Source organism: Triturus cristatus, chromosome 6 (assembly GCF_964204655.1).
Source record: "Triturus cristatus chromosome 6, aTriCri1.1, whole genome shotgun sequence".
In the NCBI taxonomy this organism is placed as follows: Eukaryota; Metazoa; Chordata; class Amphibia; order Caudata; family Salamandridae; genus Triturus; species Triturus cristatus.
Window position 1 is genome coordinate 773110983 of NC_140589.1, and position 25039 is coordinate 773136021.

At 45.4% G+C, this 25039-nt stretch overlaps 1 protein-coding gene across 1 annotated transcript in view; it reads left to right on the plus strand.

Annotated features, from left to right (window-relative positions):
- LOC146817851 (amine sulfotransferase-like) overlaps window positions 1-25039 on the plus strand; it is a 500929-nt gene that overhangs the window by 322560 nt on the left and 153330 nt on the right. Inside the window, exon 6 of the mRNA XM_085611330.1 lies at window positions 18727-18821. Coding sequence (XP_085467456.1) covers window positions 18727-18821 — 95 coding nt within the window. The remainder of the gene's footprint in view (window positions 1-18726; window positions 18822-25039) is intronic.

The window sequence follows — 25039 nt, forward strand, 5'->3', positions numbered from 1 at the left end:
TATTGCAGCAGCCAAGCAAAATAGTTTCCCGGTCACAGTAATGGAGGAGCCTGGCAATAATGAGACATGGCACACCCTGGGTACAGGTCTTGGACCAGGTTTTCTATGTGTTCTCTGATTTGAAAAGGTGGCTGAAAACACCTCTTTGCCAAACAGTTCCAGCAGGAGACTCTTGAGAAATGTGTCCCCGCACCCAGTGTTGGTGGACTCAGCTACCCCCGCAATGCAAATAATGTTACAGTGAGAGCGCACCTCCAAATCCTCAGTATTGGTGGCCATCACCTTGAGGAACCACTCCGCCTTCTCAAGACGTTTATTTGTTGCAGTGTTGGCGTCTTCACCGTCAGATATCCACTGCTTGGTGGCATCTAATCTTGTTTTGTGTCTATCCATTTACTCATGCATGCCATCCAGTCGGGTAGATAGAGCGTCAAAGCCAGGGTCCAGGGATTAGAATCTGGCTTTAGTTCAGCCTTTATCGCAGCAGTGCCCTCCATCAATCGTGGTGGTGCCCAAGTCCTCCTCTCCACCCCGCCGAGGGGTCCTCGCCAAGTCGAAGCTCAGTTGCTGCTGTTTAGGGTTGTTGCACCCCATTGTGTAGTAGATAGGCACAGTAGGGATAAGTCAGGGCAGGGAGGAGACGCCAACTCAACAAGAGCACCAGACAAGACCCAGCAAAGGCCGGAACCAAAAATGCGAAGAAAATTTGCTCTACCTTTCTAAATAATTATAAAGAGACTAAATCATAATGATATAGAACCATCAAAAGTCACTCAGGCTAGACCATATAGGAGAGAACACACCAAATATGTATAATCTAAGGTTTACAATGTTTATTAATATCTCTGTTGATATGTCCAAAAGAAACAGAGGAGCAGATTTATGTTTCCTGGCGCATCCCTGCAAATCAGCAAGGATGCGCCAGGAATGATGCGTCACGCAAGTTTACCCTTGCGCCACACATGATGTGCCGCATTTACAATGCGGCGCATCATGGCGCAGGAATAAACAGATGCGTGACGCATCCGATGGCGTAAGGTTGGCGCAGTGCTTCAGTTGCCTCGCAAGCGCGACGCAACTCCAGCACTGTTCCAACCTACCCTATCCCTAACATGGTGCGTCAAGCCTTACGCCTGCTTCAAGCAGGCGCAGGGTTTAGGCGCATCAGCGTTGGGAAAGTGACTCAGTCAAATCTTATAGATTTGACTGAGTCACTTTTCAGGGGCGTTCCTGCGACGGAACGCCCCCCCCTCTGTCGACACGCCCACGTGAAACCTGACGCAGGTTTTACGTGGCGCAGGGCTTTACATCGTGACACATCTCCATAGATGCGTCACGATGTAAATATGGTGCAACGTGGCGCAGGGTTTACACCGCCGCTGCGTCACAAAAGTGACGCAACGGCGGCGTAAAAGTGGCGCATCTCCAATATAGATCTGCCCCAGAATATCAAAAAGTTGCTTAGTGTGATATATGAACAAATGTCTACAAAATCAATACTAGCCCCATCAGAAAGGTCAAAGGGGTGAGTAAATCAACAAATCGCGTTCATACAGACTATGCATACAATACAACCATTCACAACCTAAAATTATACAACACATTTATCTTCACCACATATAAAATATGTAAAAAGAATCGACTCCACAGAAAATTGGTATACACTGTTGAGGGCAATTTAGAAGACCAAAAAATACAGTAGGACACGCCAACGCGCGTTTTGGTGCAATCACCCTATGATGTGGGTGCCACCTTCTTCAGGGCGTACGTTTTATAAATTTCTGTAGTCCGAGGGGCCTGCGTTAGATCGTATTTTAAACCGGTAAAGTTATGATGAAAAACAGGACCGATATTGAATGTATCCGATGTGTCTGGCGAACGATTTTGTGATAAATAAGTCGGAATACTGTCAGAAAGGATGAAACCAAACTAAGAATGGCGATGATTCCGCAAAATAGGTCAACTCTGTATATATATTCAGAATCTGGTCTTATGCAAAAATAGATAGACAGCCGGTCGATTCTCTCACGGCGTTGGAAATGGAAACAGTGTTACAGTGATTCCAAGTTGACACGGTAATTCGTCAAATGTATCGTAGCGATGTTTCTGGTATAAACATTCGCAACGGGAGCTACAGATAAGAAGAAAAGGGCAACGTCCTGACAAGTTAGAGAGTGGCCGATATCGGTTGATTTATGGCATGCCTCCTATACCAATGGGGTAAAATTGGGCTAGATGGACACAGCCATTCCCTAGTATTGCAGCAGCCAAGCAAAATAGTGTCCCGGTCACAGTAATGGAGGAGCCTGGCAATAATGAGACATGGCACACCCCGGGTACAGGTCTTGGACCAGGTTTTCTATGTGTTCTCTGAATTGAAAAGGTGGTTGAAAACACCTCTTTGCCAAACAGTTCCAGCAGGAGACTCTTGAGAAATGTGTCCCCGCACCCAGTGTTGGTGGACTCAGCTACCCCCGCAATGCAAATAATGTTACAGTGAGAGCGCACCTCCAAATCCTCAGTCTTGGTGGCCATCACCTTGAGGAACCACTCCGCCTTCTCAAGACGTTTATTTGTTGCAGTGTTGGCGTCTTCCCCGTCGGATATCCACTGCTTGGTGGCATCTAATCTTGTTTTGTGTCTATCATTCACTCATGCATGTCATCCAGTCGGGTAGATAGAGCGTCAAAGCCAGGGTCCAGGGATTAGAATCTGGCTTTAGTTCAGCCATTATCGCAGCAGTGCCCTCCATCAATCGTGGTGGTGCCCAAGTCCTCCTCTCCACCCCGCCGAGGGGTCCTCGCCAAGTCGAAGCTCAGTTGCTGCTGTTTAGGATCGTTGCACCCCATTGTGTAGTAGATAGGCACAGTAGGGATAAGTCAGGGCAGGGAGGAGACGCCAACTCAACAAGAGCACCAGACAAGACCCAGCAAAGGCCGGAGCCAAGGGCCTCAAATAGCCGGGGGTAACTATCGGGACGATCGCCATGCCAGCACCGCTAAGTAGTCCCAAATTCGGTGCCAGCTGGATCCGAGGAGGGTGAGCACCATGGGCCACAGACGGGCAACCACTGTGTACGAGTGGTGTGCGCAAATCACTGGTAGGGGACGTCAATCTAACCACCGCCCCAGGTAGCCACACCAGTCACTGCAACACAGGCGACCCTGCAGAGTACAATAATTCCATTAGTTTGTCAGGGAAACAACAAAATTACAAGGGACTAACAAGATGCGTTATTATTTGTCAGTAACAGAGTGACTGAACTAGCCCAAAGGCATCATTGGGGAGGGACTGGGCCAGGTGGGCAAATGCTGACATGCAGGAGAGGTCCAGGAGTTGGCCTACTCACCACACCTGTGTCCAATGGTGGCGTAGGCCCAAAGCTGCTCATACATGCCCACAAGGCAGCAAAGCACGGGTAAACACCGCAGACATCAGGCAGGCAAGCCCAAGTGGTCTGCAGCGGCACAGTCAGAAATCCCTGGACGGGACATGGCCAAGCCATCAGGCTCACCCGCGGACCCTGTTGCCGCGGGGCCGCCAAGGACCTCTGAGGGCCACAACAGGTTACGGCACTGGCCGATCTGGAATCTCGCCCCCAGGCAAGCAAGTAGTCCAGGATTAGGATGGCAGATGCCCCACACTCAGGGCACCCCCATTCTCTGCTGCTGTGACAATGTAGCAATGATACGCAGTGACAGGTTGGAGGATTGCGGTGAGCTCTCCGGAGCTTCAGAGACGAGCGGCCATCTTGGTCCTCGGCTCGGCCATGCCCCCCACTTATAATGTGTTCAAGCGGACTGGCAAGTGGCATCTCAAGCAGTGGGTCATCATGTGTCATATGTTAGGCCACATAGCAGGAACAGTGATGGTGGCTGAGGTGGACTGGGCAGGCAATGTGGCTGTAGATGTGGAAGCACTCTGCAGTAGTTTCTCCTTTATGTGCCATTCTCTTGGCCAGTCCTAGCGGCATACACACCGCATCCAGACATTGACACAATGCCGGTAGCAGACTTATGTCCACTTCACAAAGAAATAATAAAACTATACAGAAATTTAACACAGTTTGTTATGAGAACACTCACACTTCATCCTACGAGGGTTACACCAGCAGGTCAACTACAAGGGACTGCAACTAAAATCACCCCACAAATCCTGAACACGGTTATGGGAAGAATGCCCACTAAACGTCAGCAAATGCCATTCTGGATAGCACAGAGAATCATACAGTTAGAGGCAGTGTTCCCACACACAGGCCCTCGAGAATAACACAGAATGCTAACAATCTGCTTGCCAATGGGGAGAGCTCCTCCGATAGAGGATTGTACCTCTTGGGATACAGTTTTCGCTGCCATCTATACCAGAACTCATGGTATCCCTTTAATAGCAGTGACACCAGATGTATTGAGACAAATACAGAATGAGTATGGAGCAGAACCTGCTCCAAAATTAGGGATGACATTGTTAGGGAAATTTTGCCCAGGTATCCACGATTATGTTGGCAACCATAAAATGGGAAGGGGTGGCGATATACCAACACTTGAGGGATTTCACTCCTGTACAACAAAAGCGTGAATTACCTATAATCATAGAAGATACAAATGCCGAAATAGGTATAGATAATTTGGGAGCTAGAGCAACAAAACCCCAACTCATGGGTGGTCCCGAAAATGATAACACCAAAAAAGCACCTGGGGGCATATTAACTAGGAACAGGGAAAATTAACGCTAAGGGCGCTTAGCGTTAATTTTTTTAACGCCCGCTATCGCTGGATAATATCGCCTGGTTATCGCGTTATTAACATTGCTAACCGCCTAGGCGATAAAAAATCCAGCGATAGCGGCATTTTGGGTGGTTATCGCTGGTAATGCAGTGATAAAACTACAAGGATAGGGATATCCTTGTTGATAGCCCATGGTGGACTTAGCAATGTAATCCACCTCCCATTGGATTACATGGCTAAATCTGAAAATTAGCAGACGTAAAACAGCAGCGTTAACTGTGGTTAGCGCTGCTTTTTTTGTCTCTAACAGGGTTAGCGTGAAGCTTGATAATAGCAGAAATGTCGCTTAGCGACATTTCTCCTATTATTTTGCTCTGGAACGCCCACTTTGCATCTCATTAGAGATGCAAAGGGAAGCGTAGTGAAAAAGGGTGCTAACATGCGATTTTGCATGTTAGCACCCTGTTGTTGATAGGGCGATATTTTTTATCTCCGCTTCTTTGGCCTTTAAAGCCAAAAAAGCAGAGATAAATCCCTTGTTAATATGCCCCTAAATTCTTCCAAAAAGAAATAATTGATAACAATAGAGGGGTGGGTCTCCTCAGCAGGAGCCCTTCGAAAGGAAGTAACACCCTTAGGAATTGTAATAACATTAAAAAACCTGACAGGTATCAGGATGCTGATACACGTTCCTCTCGTTCCTTTCTGGGTACATCAAAAAACTCCAAGACAGAAGGACGGTCAGACACAGATCAGAAGAACGAACAAAGTCCAGAGATACACATCGTACTTCGGACTATAATATCAAAAAATTAGATAAACCAAATTCAAATCCTTAATTTAAAATGAAGAAAGTAGCTGGCCTTAAAGTAAGAAATGCCCAGGCGACTGAGGACTCAAATTCTGAAAGGGGAGTGGGTTCCGATGATGCTAGATAGTGCAGTAGAAGTAACAATAGCTTGCCAGAACATGATGGAATTTCTGGTAACAGCGGGGTTGAATGAACATATGACGGTGGAGACACCTGATACTAGGGTAAGTGTCCCACACCCGTTATACGAAATAATGCTCCAAATGGAGGGGGAAAAAACCTAGGAAAGTTAAAGGTCTCTTTTGAAAGGACCTGTCCTTTGGTAACTTTACTAGCTTTCTCTGACTTTGTCCTCAAATCACTACAATATTCATACACGCAGGAGAGGGCAGTAGCATTAGCTCCTGCATTATATCGCAATCATGTAGTGTGGGATGCTGAGTCACCTCACCATGTAATCCTAGTAAAACCTCCTCCAACTCCACAAAGACAGTAGCCTAAAAACAAGAAGCAAAAAAATAAGTCAGGTAGGTCTTAGAACAACTTGAATACCAAGATGTAATAGAGACTTGCACCTCTTCAATGAATAATCCTTTGTTTCCCGTAATGAAGCCTGACAATTGATACTGTCTAATTTTAGACGACAGACATTAGAATACTTGCACAAAGACATTTGCAGTACAAAATGCACACAGTGCCGCATTAATGAATAACATTGTGCGCAAAAAATAGGAAACAACACTTGATATCTCAAATGGATTTTCCTGCCAAAATATAGTGCATGAAAGCAGGTATTTGTCAGCATTCTAAGCCTTAGGCTCCCAACTTCAATTTTGTAGACTGTCCCAAGGGTATAAGACTAGCATTGGGTTGTTCTCAGCTAAGGTAACAGAGATGATATTTATCTGATGGATGATGAGTTATCAGATTATTTGACCAGGGTGAATTTGTAGCCCTTGGAGGGCTACAAATTCAACTTTAAAAAAAAAAAAATAGCCCACCTCAATGTCCTATTTTTGGGATACGAGTTATCAAGTGAAGGGGAAAGCCTAGCAGCTAAAAATTTAGGAAAATGCGTGCTACTCCAACCTCCAAAATGAAAAATTTACAATCCATATTGGGATTCCTACATTTTGGAAGACCATGCATTTTGGATTACGTAGGAAAGGTAAAACATTTCTCCAATTAATCAAACCGGAGTTTTCAGTCCGACATTAAACACAGGAATACACACATATTCTTTGTTCCTTACAAGCTAACATGATAGCTTCTAAACACCTACACACACGTGTAAATACCACAGATTTGGTGATCCGTGAATTCACGGGTCAATCAGGATGCACTTACCTGACCTACAATGAAGGTGAAACGGTACCCATAGCATACAAATCACCCTTGTCTACAAACGCTGAAATGTGTTTTTCTTTTACAGAACACATTCTGGCAGCAGTACAGATGGCTGTAGTGAGAGAAAGAGCACTGGCTCAGGGGAAACTAATAATTGTCATAACTCCAGTACTGGCCTTATAGGCTGTTAAAAAGGCAAGCGTTCCAAATGCAAAAGCATTACATCCGCGATGGATACAATGGGCTAATTCTCTTTCTGCAACAGATGTAGACTACAAATTTGATTCTACATTAAAAACACCAGCATTCCTGAAGTACGAACAAGAATGTCCTCTCCCGAAAGAAATAATGCCTCTAGATCAGTATAAATACATTTTTTTCACTGACGGTCCTGCTCAGCCTGCCATAGGAAATAAACAGCAATACAGCGCAGCTTGTGCGATTGTAAAAAAACGTATGCAGGAAGGCAAGTTCCATCCCAGCAGTACAAAGATACAGTCTCTAGGAGACTGCATGGCACAGCTGGTAGAATTAAAAGCCTTATTACTGGCACTAATTAATACAGATCGGGAATGTCCCACACTTATAGAGTGCAATTCATTTTACTGTGTCCAGTCTTACAATAAATATCTTCACTACTGGGGTCAGAATGGGTTTAAAGACTCAAAAGGTTGTAAAATAAAGCACAAATTGCTGAGAGCAAGTGGCAGTACTGAAACAAGACTTGCCAAGAACTCAAGTTATACACACGTTGAGTCATCAACGTGATGGCGCTCACATTGAAGGGAATTCATTAGCTGATGAAGCTGCCAAGACGACAGTACGAACTGCTGCCGTAGCTGCAATCACTCATTCTAGCACGAGAATAGACAGACGGATAATGGTAGCTGTTATCGCTTCACGCAAAAACAGCTCAGCTGTACCAAAAGGCTTCCCATTCAAGTACGTCTACAAGTCAGATGGGCAAAATATTCTGTATGCTCAAATTCCAGGAGTGGGGGATAGAGTAATACCAACCATGGATCGCAGATTAGGGATTATTCTAGGTGCACATGAGGGTGTGGGTATATCACAGGCAGGGATTACTGTGACCATTTCACTATTGAAACAATGCTATTGATGGCCAGGTTTAATGAAACAGACAAAAGCATTTGTCCTTCAGTGCGACATCTATCAGCAGATGAAGGGTTCAACCGTAGTACGCCCACCACAAACACCACTACTGATTTCAGACAGGCCACTTGCTTGTGTCTATTTGGACCATTGTGGCCCTTTACAATTTGATGGGGCTAACAAGTATATCTTGGTGACAGTGGATTCATGCTCTGGATTCTTGTTAGCACATTACATTCTGACTGTGGCCCGCATTTAGCTCTCGGGCTAACAAGGAAGCCATGGGAAGTTTGGGTGTAGCATTGCAGTACTCCTCTCCATATCATGCCGAGGGTAATTCGATTGTGGAAAGGAAAAACCGGGACTTAAAGCAATCCTTAACAGCAAGGGTATTAGGCTTGGGTGGCAGTTGGGTCAATCATCTATATGGGGTCCAGAGGGCACTTAATAATATGCCAAGACGTTCTCTAGGAGACAGTACTCTCTAAGAGGTCCTATTTGGGACAAGATAGTGGGTACCTGACCTTGATTGTGTCAGCACAGTGGCCGATGAAAAACAATTTGACATTGATAACCGTTTGGCTGTTTTACAGGGACTCAATTAATTCCGAGCACTACAAAGCAACGTCCAAGTAAAACACACCGCCACTGGGAAAGTAAAAACAGTAATGGCAAGACCTGTCTGGGTCCTGAAAAACAGGGATCTGGTCAGAGAAAATATTGTGGACAAAAAAAATGTGGGACATCTTACAGAATGCCTGTACCTGTCCTGGCTGTCAAAGAAACAAGCACAGTACTTTTTCCGCTTGTTGCCAGCAAAAAAAAAGAAATTAGTCTCCTTTGATCTGATCAAACCACACTATGTGGCTGATACTGAATAGCAAGCCACGTGGCCTCCTGAGTAGCCACCGATCTCCTCTCACTACCATACAGGAGGGTCAGACAGAAAGACTGATAACATTTGAAGAGCCTTCTATACGTAGTAATGAAGTTACCAACAGTGAAATTGAACTCGTGCCTATTGAAATTGAACATTAAGGCACAAATGAAACACAGATATCAATTCTGCCTAACACCGACATTTACATCAATATGCATCTACAGGAGACATCTGCAAGTTCAACAAAACTTGCTGAGTTACCAAAGATAGATTGAACTGCATCTGGCTATTTCATCGATTTCGACACTTTTTCTCTAGTTCAAAGTGAACCTGAGTCACTGCCAGCTCCAGTTTCCAGCAAAGAACAACTTCATGATTTCTACCTTTGGCTGAAAAAGACATACCTAGTCTCACCTTGGCTACAGCTCTGGATAGCAACTGGCATACTGTTCCTACTCTCCTGGGTAGGTTTAGTGACTGTCTTGTACTATCTCCCAGAATGCTCCACAGTATCATATGTGAACTTCGTACTTAAAACCTCATATGTCATCTCATCGTGAACAAAGAGTCCTGTCTTATGTGAACATTACAGCAGTTCCAGCTCCTGATGGAATAGTTTGGGACAGAGTTTTATATGATGCATCTGGTCAGATTGAACTTTTGAAAATATTGCATGTATTTAAAATGTCTTTACATGATATCACCACCTCCAGTACATTCTCTGACAATTGGGATTTTGAAACTGTAAATAGTATGCTGTCTGATTTAGAACTGTCAACAGCATTTTCGAAAAATGAAATGTTTGATTATTCATCTGATTTTGACATCATGTATTGTTACCAAAATTATGGTCATCATTTTTTGCATAAAACAAGTGCACCACGTAATGTTTTCACATACCACCAATGGCAACATTGCCCAACACTACCAAAAGGTAGTTCACAAACGTTTGCACAAAAGTTTGCTTATTTTTCTGGGTCTAATACATCAGATCAAATCTCATTATTCTAAGCTTGCCCTTACATCTGCAAAGAAAAATATGCTTACTGACACAAAACAGATATACTCTGCATCCTTTTTTGCCCAACTGTCTGAACAGGGTTTCAACTTATGGAAAGACACCATAGACATAAAATCAGTCTGGGGTACTAAGGAATGGCAGGTTCAGGGAACTGAGGCACAATTTAGAGCATGCCTCATATCACAACAGATTATCTTCCTGAACAACACTGTGTTACAGACTCCCTGCCTTGGGTTTGCCAAGATCAGGGACTTGAACATATCTCGTATTCCCTCGCTTTCACACTTTGTGGGATGAAAAAACTATACAGAAAATGATGAGAGTACACTGGATGACGCATTTCGTACAATTTGACAGACCCCAATTGGAAGGGATCGTTGGTTTGGCCTATCAACACACATAGGTGTCAGTCAAGATTCAAGGGTACCACCGAAGGGTTTAGTAGCCATAGGCCTGACTTCCGCTATGTACAATGAGAACATCCGAGGTGGTGACATCATACGGTGTTAGGAAGTTATGCCTAGATTGACCAAGAACCTCAACACTGTGACAGGTGAAACAACACTTGTCCTTACTCTCAGATTACATGGATTTAGGGGATTTTTTGCTAGGTTCCTGGAAGCCACTCCGTAAACTCTTCTTATACGCTGTAAACTCTTCTTATACGCTGTCTATAATGAAATTTAGAAAGTCTCTCAACAAGAAGCTGCAGAGAGATTGCGTGAAATTGACAGAGGTAACTTAGAAAAGGCTTTGGCTGTGGTTGACAATGGTATGATCACACTGACATCCAGGATTTATTCACTAGGCAACATTCTTCTGCTATAGATATAATGGAGCATGATCTGTCCATCTTACAACACGGGCAGTCACAGTTACGATCCATTCTATTATTAAGCTGGACGCTGCAATCATTGTGCTTGGGTCATGTCCCCATGCAATATATTAACAGTACATCTCTATTCTCCGCATATAATCTATCAAAAAGACAGATGAGAATGGCACAAAGAGATGCAAAATATAAAATGCTGCACATTGAAAAATTAGACCAATTACCTTTCACCGTGGCAGAGTCACCGTCCACAGAATTGTTTATTCATGCCCATATAACTTTGCCAGTAACAACTTTCCAATTTCAATATTGCCTAGATCACCACCAGGTAGGCAGATATGAAGCAATGGGTAAGGACTTCATACATGAATCTTGGGAAATAGCGTATAGATTTAAATGCAAGAACAGGGAAACTGATGTGTTGCTCAGCGTACAGATTGTGAGAATTCATTGAGTGGATCTCTACTTTGCGAGGATATTATGCTTCACAGGCCCTGCAACGGTTCAGTTGCAAATTTATCCTGTCATTTAAAGGATTTCCCAGCTGCCATTATTAATCCAGTGTTCAAGCTGCTCTCAAATGGGAGTTACTTTATGCTGAATGATCAAGATTGTTGTGGGATGCTTCCAGGCATCACATATCTAGTCACATTAAGTTCCAGGGTTACTTGTTGTATGCAAGTATTGTTTCCACCGACCCACACAGTCAGGGAGGTGCCGTTATGACCTTCGTTGAATGTTTCCTTTATACGATTTGATAATCTGAGTCGAATGAAAGCCATGCTTTTGCATAAGGATGTGCCCTTAACCTCAGCCTGAGAGACTTTTGATCTTCAGGTCGTAAGGCCCTTAGCAGAGATACAGGCACTGGTACGAATAGGGGTGGGCGGAATTTGCTAAATTCACTTTAGCAAATTATCGCGAAAATGTTAAAAATCTCCGCAAACACGCGGAAATATCGCGAAGATGCGGAAGTTTTTTTCCCGTCCGTTCACGGTATTTTCTGCGTGGTCGCGGCTCGCCAACTTACCCATGCGGTTGCTCGTGGGCGCGGCCATCTTGTTTTCACTTGTCTCGCGGTGATCGCGCGACGCATGACGTTACTGCGGGCGCGAACTGTCGCGAGACAGCGCAAATGGCTACCAACAATCCAACATCTCGTGGAGAACGCGACCGGATCGGGAAAACTTGTCGGCGAACACGGGGATTCAGGTAAGGCAATCGCGCGCATGCGAGAATGTATTATTTTACAGCGCGAGCAAGAAACAAATTATCGCTAAGCTGCAGAATGCGGAAATTTTGACATTTTTGCGCTTTCCGCGGAAACCGAAAATGCCAAATTATCGCAATTTCCGCGAACGGAACAGAATTTTGGCCGAGGCCTAGGTACGAACTAACTGCCCTTTCCATATAGGAGAAATGATACAGTCTATCTTTAACATGTCTGATCGAAGGGTATAGTATACCTACTTAAGACCATGGGTTCTGGACTGTTAAGCACCTTTCAGACAGCCTTCGGAGGGATTCCAGCTTTTATACACTCTGGGGCAGATTTACAACAAAGTAACGCAGAACGGTGCAGCAAGTCATTTTGCTGCACCGTGCTGCGCTAGTTTGGAAAGCACAGAGATGCAACATATTTACAAGAATATGTCGTATCCCTGTGCTTCCCCTGCGCTGGCGCACAAACTGCAGCCATGCGCCAGAGCAGGCACCCTTGCACCATGGTGCAAGGATGCCTGCGTCGTGGGGAGATTGTTTTTGTGCAGGAAGGGACACCTTCCTGCACAAAAACAATCACAAGAGGCTTTTTCCTCTTTCTAAGTGTGTTGTAGAATGCAGCACGCATTGAAAGAGGAAAAAACGAGGAGAAATTAAAACATTTCTCCTCGTTGCGCCTCGCTACGCCACCTCTAGGGTGGCGTAGCATTCACACGCATCTCCAGATTTACGATTTCTCGTAAATCTGAAGATGTGTCTTGTTCCATGAGTGTTGCGTGGGAACACCCACAACAACACCCATGGAACGCCCCTTCAAAGCAGAGTGCTGCATGTGAAGGGGCTATATTTATGAGGAGAGGAATAGTCATGCAGGGTGGCTTTTCCTCTCCTTGTAAATATGGAGGAGCCCCCTGCGCCACCAGTACGTCAGGAAAAGTGACGTAGTGGTGGCGTAGGGGGCTTGTAAATCTGCCCCTCTGTATCTGGAAGCATTTGGGGAGGGCTTCCACTAATCCTGGTACTGGTAGTGGGAATCCTGATTTTAATTTTTCTGCTACGCGATGGATGTCCCAGACACCAAGGAGATGGAAAACACGCTCTTGGTGCACCGTTACCGTGACCGTATGGCACTCCATCTGGCTACACCTCGACTTTGGGAGCTAAGTGAGTCGTGGTTCCTATCATTCCGACCAGTCTGGATTGACTGTGTTTTGCCTGTTCTCTGCTGCTTGCTCTGCAAACAAGAATGCATGTTGGATCTCTGTCTAACACTTCCATCGGTTGCATCACCGGACGTGGATGTATTGCTGGACCCATTAAAGGCCCACATAGTGCAGTGTAATCAGCGTATTCCCATGGTGATGTTGGCATTCTTAAAGCCACCAGGGGATGCTTCCGCTCCTGTTGGATTGAGTACCGGCTCCACTACAGGCACACAGGCTCCGTATGTTTCAAATACTTCCCCAGCATCGGCTGTGGGAACTGAAGAAGATAATCTTTGCTTGTTTGACCTGATCTGTGAGGTGTTACAAGGACCGTCGTCTGCGAAGGCAAGCAGCAGTGATGTTGCGTCTCCCACACAGGACACATAAATATTTGGCTCTCCTTGTGCTGGGAGGAATTCAGCCTTTTTCCAAAACAATAGAAATTGGAATTTTAAACAAAAAATGTCTTCTTTACTCTTACTGAGCACCATGGCTTTCAGATGCTTTCAGTTGCTTAAACTCTATATATGAGGAGTGGGTCTTACAATTTGTAAAGTACCCCAATGTAGGCTTAGGCAGTCATCTAACCTTTCACCTATATTTACTGTACCATTGTACTACATAACGGGTTTGGGCTGACCTTTTACCTAGTTAGGTGCTGCATAAATGTTGTGTGGTTTTCTCCAAAAACTAGCCTCATTTATTATTCATGAGGATTCTCAAAATCACAGCAGAACAACCATCTTCTGCATCTTCTGCATAATAACTATGTATAAGGGCCATCCCTTTTGTCATCCTCGGCCGACATGACACAGCAAGGTAGAACCCCTAAGGCTATCTTTTGGGTATATAAATACCACATCTTTTCTGGGGAAGGCAGAGGAGAAAGTCTTCCATGCTGACACACTGACGCGAGACGCTGAGGTTCCTGCATGCAGATATCCCAGCACTCATTGGTCTAACATCCCACGCGTGGTGTCCATCTCGAGACCAAGACGGGGTCCTTCATTCTGTCAAACCAGGTAATGGGGTTGGTTCTATTCTAGGGAGATTCTTGGCTATACACATATATACATGCTAGGCACATTCCAGTACATCTAGTTAGGGTGTGTATCGTAGGAGCATGCATTATTACTGTAATGTATTTATATGCCTGCATATACGCATTGTTTCAGCACTATGGTAGAAATCTACCATGCATTTACTCTGTTGGTGCTTATAATCGTTATATCTGTTTCTGTCTTATGGCTGTTGCAGCACATATATTTTACACTAGAATGATACTGGTTCAATAAATGCCTATTGAAAAGGTCCCCACCGTTTATTCTGTGAATCTCTCCGAGACAAAGTGAGCACGAGTGACTAAGCGAAAAGTACTGTACTGTTTCCACGATCCCTGAGGGAACGGGTTGACATGTTTGATAGTTGCCCCAAACTTTTTTTTCCTTCAGAAGAGGAGTTCATAGTGGCACTGTGAGGTAGCTGATATACAAGTGAACATAGCCAGTGGGGGTGTCAGGAATCAGTCTCGACACCACTTCCACAGTTTATGTTGTCTAAACGTGCAGGTCCTATATAGATTTATAGGAACTACACGGCAGGAGCAGGGGCTGGTCACTATGTAGTGCACAGGGCAAGGATTAAGGCCTGGCCCGTAAAAGTCCGATGGCAAACAACTAAAGGCTGTATGCAGCACTGTTCGGCTGGCCAAGGAGAGTTGGGTGCAGAAGCTCGCCAGAGGCAAGGCCCTGTAGTCAACCTCACTACTGATGATCAAAGGTTGTGAACAGCAGTGTTCAGCCACTCGTGCTAGTTTCAGTGTGGGACCTGGCCAGAGCACAGGCCCCCCAACCAACCCCGTGGCACAATGCTGAAAGCCATGCACTGTGATTGTTGGTTGCCCATGAGTTGGGTACTCGTGGAGGATTGTTCATAAGGCTTGGAAGTTCTACTATGTGGCCTACACCCCACTGTGCAACGCCTTCAGACCTGCACAGCAAGAGCATGAGGGTTGGATGTCCAAGGACCGCTGGCCCAAAGAGGCCAGGCCCTCTGACTATCACCACCCTCCACACCAGGCAAAGCCTGTGCACAGCTGAGGATGACCACCAGTGGAGAGTTGGACACAGGAAATTGTTGAATTTTTATATGTGATAACAAAAAAACAAAATGTTACCTAAAAATTGTTAAAGAGAGGTTTTGGCTAGTGTTGATTATTGCACCTCAACTAACCTGCGACTTCCACCCAGAAAATCACATTTGCATTGCCATTATGGTTAAGAATTAAAACTGAAACACTTTGGAAGAAATTCGGAAGTTATGGTTAGCAGTACGTTCCATAACTCACATAACAGCCATGCAAATACATAACTTGCAAGCCAAATGCAATTCATACGATCTAGCAATATTTATACCAATAACTAACACCACCCTAATGCAAAAAATAACTAATAAACAATACATTATCAAATCAAATAATGATACTGCATTCATTGTAATTTCAGTCAAAGTGGTAAAGGTAATGTACTATGTAATTACAGCTGCAAAATAATTGACAACATTTTTAATGGCTTCTGTTTCATTAAGTGTGTGCTCAGGAACACTAAGCTCAGTGAAAAAAACAGTTAAAAGTTAGTTATGACCCAGTGAACACAAAACTGAAATAGCACTGATGTTAGAAATGGGATCTCTGGTTGGCTAAGGCTTGCGCCAAAGTCAGGCAGAGACCACCACTCTAAGTCAGGGCTGGGGAGTTACACGCCAAAGATAACCCCTGCTCACCCCCTTGGAAGCTTGGCACGAGCAGTCAGGCTTATCCCGGAGGCAATATGTAAAGCGTTCGCGCGCGCACACAGGAACAACACCCTAGGCCCGCCACAAAGGAAACTCCACACAAGGTTATATATAAAAAATAGCCTTTGTATTATAATAAACATATTAGATGATAATCACATAATTTACACTGTGCCAACTGGCACTGGGCAGATTTTTACAGGGGACTATTTACACAAGACAGGGCCACATGGACCACTGTCAGAATTAGCACAAATCGCCAATTGTAACTGTAGAACATATACCAACTGTAACACAAATCATAACTGTACAGCACCACCAGTAACTACTGGCGCAATAATGACCTCAGCATTATCACAATAGAATCAGGTATCAAACCTATCCTGTATACATCACAGGGGCATAAACACATTATGCAATTTCTCACATTAGGGTCCAGGTTGCGCCAGAACCTAAACGTAGCAGCTGCCCACTACTTGCTGGGCAGCTGGGGACAAGAACAGGGCCTAAACGCTGCAGCTGGCACTAAGTACTGCGCAGCTGTGGAATCACGATGTGGGCACTGGCACTCACTGTGCCCTTCCAACCCACGTGCCCAAGAACGATGCAGCTGCCCTCTCGCAAGCGGGGCAGCTGTGAAGGGTGACCACACAACAGGGGAACAAGCCTGGGCCCCTCTGGGCCCGTCTAAAACAAATATGGTCATCGTGGGAGCCACACGGGGCTCTGAGCAATTATGAACAAGCCTGGGCCCCTCTGGGCCCGTCTAAAACAAATATGGTCATCGTGGGAGCCCCACGGGGCTCTGAGCAATTATGAACAAGCCTGGGCCCTTCTGGGCCCGTCTAAAACAAATATGGTCATAATCGTAGGAGCGGCCCGCAACGGCGGGTCCGCTCATGGACACTACATAATGGCGTCGGTCATTTCTCCCGCCCAGCCCTCACTCACCGGGCTGACGGGAACTCCTCCAGACCCTCCTGCTTCTCCCGACACCACGGGCAGCACGCGGGGCTCTCTCTCCCATGAGAGCCCCGCTGGGGATCCAGCTGCACTACTCTTCACCCGGGCCCCCTCCTGGGACCCGGGACTCCTCTGTCTGTCGGCGGGACTCCCTCTTCACTACAGGAGTCCCGCCTGGGGTCGCGGCAGCACCACCTTTCACCCGGGCCCCCTCCTGGGACCCAGGACTCGTCCGCACTACTTGGGGAGGCGGGGTAGGCTCCTGTCCTCCCCCTTGGCACACCGGGGCTCCCCTAGCCTCATGGGAGCCCCGCATCGACAACTTCCGGTCCGGCCTCCGGCCCCGCCCAGAAGCAGGCGAACTTTGCCCGGCTTCCGGGTCGGCGGCCATTACTCGGGTCGCGGCTGTGATTTTTTCGGTAATCGCGGCAAATGAGGGGTAGGCTCCCTCGGTGGGGAAACACAGTCAACAAGCGGGGTGGGCACCCGCATTGGAAATAAGGCAATAAGCGGGGTGGCACCCGTTCTGCAATGATGAATGCGGCAATGAGGGGTAGGTTCCCTCAATATAAAGAGCAAATTAAGATGGAGCGCTCCCAGTCGCTAAGGGTAAAAACACCCAGTCTCAAAGAGCAAATGGAGCAAAAGGTCCCAGAAAAAATGTCGTCCAAGGTGGAAAAGGGCAAGGCAGGGCCCAGGGCTACAAGAAATCCAGCAAGAGGTTCCAGGGCATAGATGGGACCAGGGAGGCAGCCCTCCTGGCAAGTCCTCCTGGGTCCCAGCAGCAGCACGCCCTGCAGGAATCAGGATCCAACAGCGAGAACATCTTCATGGGCTCACAGCCCCTCTTTTATACACAAAATCCTTTGTCTCCAAAGGTGCAGGGAAGGGGCGAACCAGATGCAACTGGTTCCTGAGCACTTTGTTTTGCTCAGCCCCTCTCCCTATTCACAGGACAGGCCAGGGACATCAGACGCACCACAGGGGGTGGAGCCAGTATTGTGGGGGGGAGAGCCCAGCCCTATTCAGATCCCAGGTGTACTCCTCCCTGCCATCAACATGCAGATCTCTCCATTCACTACCGGGGCAGACCCATCCTGACTCCTGGAGCCAGGCACACCAGCCAATCACAAGCCAGACAGTCACTTCACATTTATTACACAGACATGCCAGCTTCTAGAAGTGGCCCTTCCACACTAGACACAGTAACGCCGCACACATCATCGCGCAGCGTTCAATCTCACGAGTTTGCACATACCAAACTCGACCCTGCACTCCTCTCACATCAGGACTTAACACGGTCACTCAGATCCCCAATGCATTCCTATGGGAGGGCAGGTCAGTCTCACTAAAATATACAGAGCGCACGCACTTTCCACTGGGACACAGTGTAAAAGCGTCTAGAGGCCTAAAACCACTAATACAACATAGGAAAAAGGCTAGGATAAATGCAAAAAGTTTTAGGGGTGAACTTGCCAGAAGAGCCAAGTCCAACAACTGAAATACACCCATTATGGTGTACAGCACACAATTTACACAATACCTTACAAATCCTCCCTGCTCTCTATAACCCTTGGTTGGATGGTGTGTTAAAAATAAACCTGTCTACAAGGAGCAAATCAAGTAGCAGGTGGGGTATAGTGTGCATTACACCTTTGAAACTTTGAGCACTAACTTTCCAATTTCAAACAAGAAACACTTTTTTAATACCAAAAGTTAAAAGAAAAACATTTGTGTGGTGGTAAATTACAGATTTAATTAAGTATGCAGCAATAACAAAATTAGTAAAATATTTATCTTTTAATATTTTCCTTAGTTCTTGGTGGCTCCTGGTTTGAACATGTCAGAGGCTGGGTCACACATAAGGAGGATTTCAATTTCCTAGCAATTTCGTATGAGGATATGATAAAGGTAAGCTTTAAGTTACAGTATTTACCATCATATTAAATATTTTAATTACTATTGTTTAATATCCATGCTGTTATTTAGTTGTTTGTTGTAATTATTAAGTCTACAGCACCGTAGCATGTCTGATATCTGAAAATAGGTATTTCTTTGAACAGGTATGCTTTTAACAGCACCCCAGTCTGATTAATCACTTGTTCTGCACTGTTGTCTCAAATGAACAAATGAGTGTCTATCATAATAAACACCAGTTTGGGGCCAATTAAAAGAAAATGAATGGAAATCCTCAAAATAGTTTAATTATTGTATCGAGCTGTCCACGCAACGCACATGGTATGCATTACCAGGGCAGAATAAGGGAAAACAGTGATTTGCGCTGCATTGCCTTACTCAAGATTTATGGAGCCACACAGAGGCATGCAAAGATCCTTGCGTGGCATCATAAATCCCATGTAAGGTTTGTGTCACTCTTGCACCACGATGCCTGTGTAGTGTCTTGTAATAAAAGAACACTGGAACTCTTTTAGTTCCCACTGTACACCGTAGGCCTGTGACATAAGCGTTGAAGTGATGAGTTGAAGGCAGGCTTAGTATGTTGAGTTCTGATGTACATTCAGCAGAATAAAGACATTTACTACTACTCTCCGTTTGTGCCATTGTTATTGGTGAGTGACTTGGCTGGCAGGACGCTAAAACTGGCAATGAGATAGGGTATCTGAAGCTTGTGCACTAAAAGCGCTCTTCCAGGGAGTTTGCCATGCTCTAGCAAACTGCTTCTGCATGCCACTTGTAGAGCAGTCGAAGTGTAGAATCTATGCAGGCACACATGGACTCTTAGCACAATGCCAGCCTGTATAAACCACTTGAAGATAAAGAAAGCAACATTAAAAGACTAAGTTTTGTTGGCCAGGAATTGAATGAAACAGCCACACATAAATCGCACTGCACCATTCCACAAATTAATACAATACACTAAAGGGAGTAAGAATGCGAAAGGCAGATGCAAACAGGTCACAATAGCAGCGCACAGCGATACTTCAGTACAAATCAAATTGAAATTCAAGTGCCATGAAGCAGAAATTAACCAGGTGGTTATGAAGAAAAATGTAAGTACAAAGAGGACCAAAAATCATAGCCTTATCTGCTTTCATGGACTAGTAGAATACAAGGTTTATCTACTCACCAGAACCATTAACTAATCGTCATACCACAACATGCTGCGGAGCAGTACCAGTAGGAGGGTTGGAAGTGGTAGTTGTGGAGATGCTACCCTGAAGAAGCTGTAGCACTACCAAAGCTGACACATAGTGTCCCAGAACAACTCCTTTAACTGGCATAATGTAGAGCAAGGGCGAGATACACACTTAGAAGTTGTTAAGGCTGACCTGGCAGCCAGCACATCACAAGGTGCTAGAGAGCTCTGCCTGGTCAAGTTCCACAAGAAGCTCCTAAGAGACCACTACTGTCCACCAATGTATATACGACTGCTGCATTCTTAAAAGCACCAACTGCAACTGTACTGCCAAGAAGCCAAATATTGACAATAGATGGATTATATGGATAAAGACATTTGAAGATTTCATAGATGTGATAGATGAAAAAGATGATAGAAAGATTATAAAGTAAGTGAGGTACCTGGCTGGTGAAGGAGTGAAAGAAGGCCTGAAAAAGATACCAAAAGAAGGTGAAGTGACATATGATCCAATCAAAACAACCTTGAATGTCAGGTTTAATCCACTGACAAATGAGGATTATGAAAGATACATATTCAGTCAAGAGCACCATAGACCAGGTGAAACCATCAATGAGTTTGTGGAGAGACAGGATGTTACAGTGAAGCACTGTAAATTCAATTAATTTAATGATGAGGAAGCTACCTGCCTCAAAATAATTGATTGATGCCTGTCAAGTTCCTTTTAATGAAAAATGCTATAGGAAATTCTGAGTATAGAACAAATCCTCAAGGCTGCTTGTGCTGTAGAGTGTGCTGATCGTCAGTCAGGCAAAAGACATGGAGGTCAGAGGCATTCAAAGTGCGTCACACATAAACAAGAAAAGTAAGCTAAGGCACCGGCAGAGGGACTCCAGGCAATTTCTCCACAGAAAAAGAGAACATATTGCAGATGTGGATTGTAATTTCCACACAAAGGTAAATGTCTCGCCATTGGGCAAATATGACTCAGCTGTGGTAAAGCAAACTATTTCACGATGACTTGCAGGGTGAAGAGAAAAGTGTGTCACAGCATTAAGACAAAATGGAAGACTGAGCACTACCTCAGTGATGTGCAGTGTGCTCCCACAAGGCCAAGTAATCACACCAACTGAGGCAAATCGACACCAAGCAAAGTCGAACATTATCTAACTCACCAACAAAGAGTTCCTCAGTCTCAGTTTCCAGTAAAAGTGACAATGATAATTGTGTAATGTCAATGTTTACCTCAGAAAGGCATGCACATGTGGGACTAGTCAAATGTGAGAAAAAATTCTAAGTGAAGAAAAATCGACATGAAGAAGCACCAAACACATTGAAACATTGTCCGAAGATCACTCTAAAAATAAATGGGCATTCAATAACATTCATAACTGACAGTGGTGTGTCGATAAATATCATGCCTAAGGAGAAGTTTCAAGAACTGACTCCATTAACACAACTTACTAAGCCAAAAACAAAAGTATACACATGGGCTGCTTCAACACCCTTGAGGAGTCACAGATCCTTGGTGGCCACAATGAAATGCAGGAAAAATGTGGTACAAGCACATATTCATGTACTTCAAGGAACAGCTTCAAAGTTCCCGTTTTCTGAATTTCAATACTGCTGCTGATATGGGATTGATATCAGTGATTAACAATATGAATGCTCATCATGAAATTGTGAGGCAATTTCCTTCATTATTTCATGGGCTAGGAAAACTCAAAACGATTAAAGTAAAGTTACACATAAATGAGGATTTGCGTCCTTTTGCTCAAAGTCACATATGCATTGCGTTTTACTTGCATGAAGCTATTGAAAAGGAAGTTAATTTGTGACTTAAACATGACATTATTGAACACTCCACTGGTCTGACACTGAGGGTTTCTCCTATTGTAGTAGTGAAAACAGAGACAGTGAAGGAGCTGTAGGCATATATGTTTAGATGCATCGCATAAGGCCAACAAGGAAATTGAGTGAGAAAGACATCCTAGTCCGCACATTGCCTATATGATAACTTAACTGAATGGTGCAAAGTTCTTCTCTCGACTTGACTTAAATAAAGGATATCACCAATAGGAGCTTGAAGAAAAATCCAGGTACATTACCACCTTTGCTATGCATATTGCTTTGTATCACTCTAAGCAAATGAGTTTTGGTGCATCCTCTATTGCAGAACTTTTCTGAGACATCATTCGATGTATCATATAGCCTGTAGTAAACGCATGTACCCGACTAATCGCTCCGCATTTTTACTGCTCGTTTTACCTACTGAACTTAAACTGTTATTGAATTTGAATGTGACTTTGACTGAGTCTGTTTTTGCTGCACGCTGCACTTCATTCACAGGCCATAGTGGTACATTTTAAACTAGGGGCCATATTCACATGGAACTATTGCCGACTTAACGGCACTTTATCGCAGCCAAAGTTGAGATACATTTTTCGCCCCATTCACAAGCTGGTGTTAACAGCCCACAGCACCAGTATACACGCGATAGCAGCTGCAAAAACATCGCCATGGACGACCCCCGCAACTATCGCTAATGAGATGCAGAGTAGGCGTTCCCGTGCCAAAAGCCGCGACAACACCACTCCACAACATTCACAACGAACAGCCAGAGCTGCAATAAGAACACGAAACAGGCGATAAGGTGCCTTAGCACCAGGAAAATAACACCTGCTCCGACCTGGTGCTAAGTCAGATCGCAGCCTGCACCAAAAAAAGGGCTCTGGACTTCGCACTAAACAGTGGATGGGCTCGAACTCTGCCTATAGACGGACTTTGGTGAGAACAGCACGTTCTATTTTAAAAAGGCACGGGGCTTTTAACTTTTAATCCTTCATCTGTTACTTACGGGACTGCGAGGACCAGGGTGCACTCTTCATTGCTGATCACCTGCACCTGGTTACTCTTCCCGCTCCTCCCCCGGCCTATTTAACCCCCTCCTGTTCTCGCGTCAGCGGGACGCGTGCGGGGCGTAGTCCGGGCCAAGGGCGGGCCCGTTGTAGCCCGTTTGAGACCGAGAGAGACCGTACCGGGCCACCCCTTTTTCATCCACGGACTAAGCCGTATGTGTTTATTTTAAGCTATCTGATTGCATTTGTTCTTAATCACCCCTTATACTGTCCTGTGGAGGGCACATTGTCGCTCCATTATTACAACTTACTCACTGTGTTACATCTTAATTGAGTATGGCATCCAAAGAGGGTAGGAACCATGTGACCAAAGGCAACCTCACTGGCACATTAGACCAATTTATAGTAAGAGCTAATTCGGTGATTGATCAGGGTATTGTTCTCATGGAGCGCAGAGTTTTGCAGGATCTGGCCCTAGCAAGAAGATCTTCTCTGGGCCTCCTTGCATCTGCGCGCACCCCAAATGGTACTGGTGCGAGCAATACTATCCTCCCTCTGACTCAATTTGTTGATGATACCTCAACTAGTGAACTCTCGAGTGATAATGACCTCACGATCAATTCAAGAATTATATCCCCCCCAGTGACTAGGCAAGGACCGATCTTGCGCAAAAAAAGGGTTACCAAGGAAGGGTTGACATCAAAAGCGAAGCCCAAAGCGGTTAGGCAAGTTAGTACCAAGTTAGGGGGAGCTAAATCTGCACAACGAGGCGTCGGTGCAGCCCCAGAGGCCGACTCAGTGGTCAGAGAAGGACAGGGCAGTCGCACCCCCCCTCCAGCTTAGATTTCTTCTAAGTCCCCTGGGGATCTCCCTGCCCAGGTACCCGCTTCACCCACATTTATGCCACAGCCACCCGGGGACGCAATACCTCCGCAGCAATTAGATTTATTGTTGCGCACTTTATTGGGACCCCTGGAATCTAGGTTGGAGGGTATGGTGACCCTTCTTACTAAGCTCGAACAACAAATTAAGGGTCTAACTGAGGGTGCTAACAACAAAGTACTCCCCCCATGCCTCTGTAAATGTCGCTGTACCACTACGGCTGGGGTTTTACCAGTCCCTACGGCTCAATGTACAGCCTCACGGCCACCAACCTTCCCAACAGCTACATCACTGGCAGCTCCAGCTACCTCTCACATTCCCTCACAAGCACATTATGAAGCTAGGCCCCCCACTGACCATCATATAGATAGCAACATCCTGGGAGAGGCCCCTTTGGTTAATAACAGTGACAATGCGAGGACAGTGAGGAAGCGAACTCAGGGTGAGGCTTCCAGGTCTATCTCTAGATTAGACCTGCCTCCAGAAGCAAGTCCCTACCTGGTTGTTCTCACAGGGGTCCCCGAAATTAATGACCATAGCACTGAGGAGTTTTCCAACCTGAAAAATAAGGCAATTCACTGGCTTACCAATCATAGGCCCTTGCCACCGCATGTTAGTTGCGAGATCATTATGGTTAGAAGGGTGGGGTGGGTGGGGCACACTCCTAAAAACATAACTGGCGATTGTGTCATAGTTAATTTCCGGGACGCCAGGACAGCAGATTATATCTGCAATTGGGAAACACCCCGTTTAGACACTAAAATCGGGGTGCGTCCCCTCTCCTACTTTTACCCAAATGATCAATTGAGGTCAGAAGAAAGTGGCTGGACCCACATCTCGTATCCGCTAAGGGGAGGTGGTGGGAAATTAAGACAAGTCCCCTCTGACCCAAAATGGGCCTATCCCGTCTGTTCTAACAGGTTTAGTTGTCTTGACCAGGTTGACTGACTGGCTAGGTTCAATCATATAGCTCAGGGTTCTTTGGGGGGCAGTATTTTAGGCTCAGAGTCCACTGAGTTGCCTAGGGAAAGGAGATTGTCCCCTGGTGACAAGGGGTGCACCTCTTTTACAGTGGGGATTAGTATCAGTAATAGTAACAGCGTCCCCCAAGTGTACTCTACACTGCCTTCTGTTCCCCTCCAATCGCCAGTCACTCTCCATAGTGCCAGTTCCATCCCTATTGGGGAAATTGATCCCCACCAGCAGAGTAGCTCCTCCCCTCTACCAGACCCCTCACTTCATCACCCGTGTCTTCCTCAGTGTATGAACTTATTATCATGGAATGTGGCAGG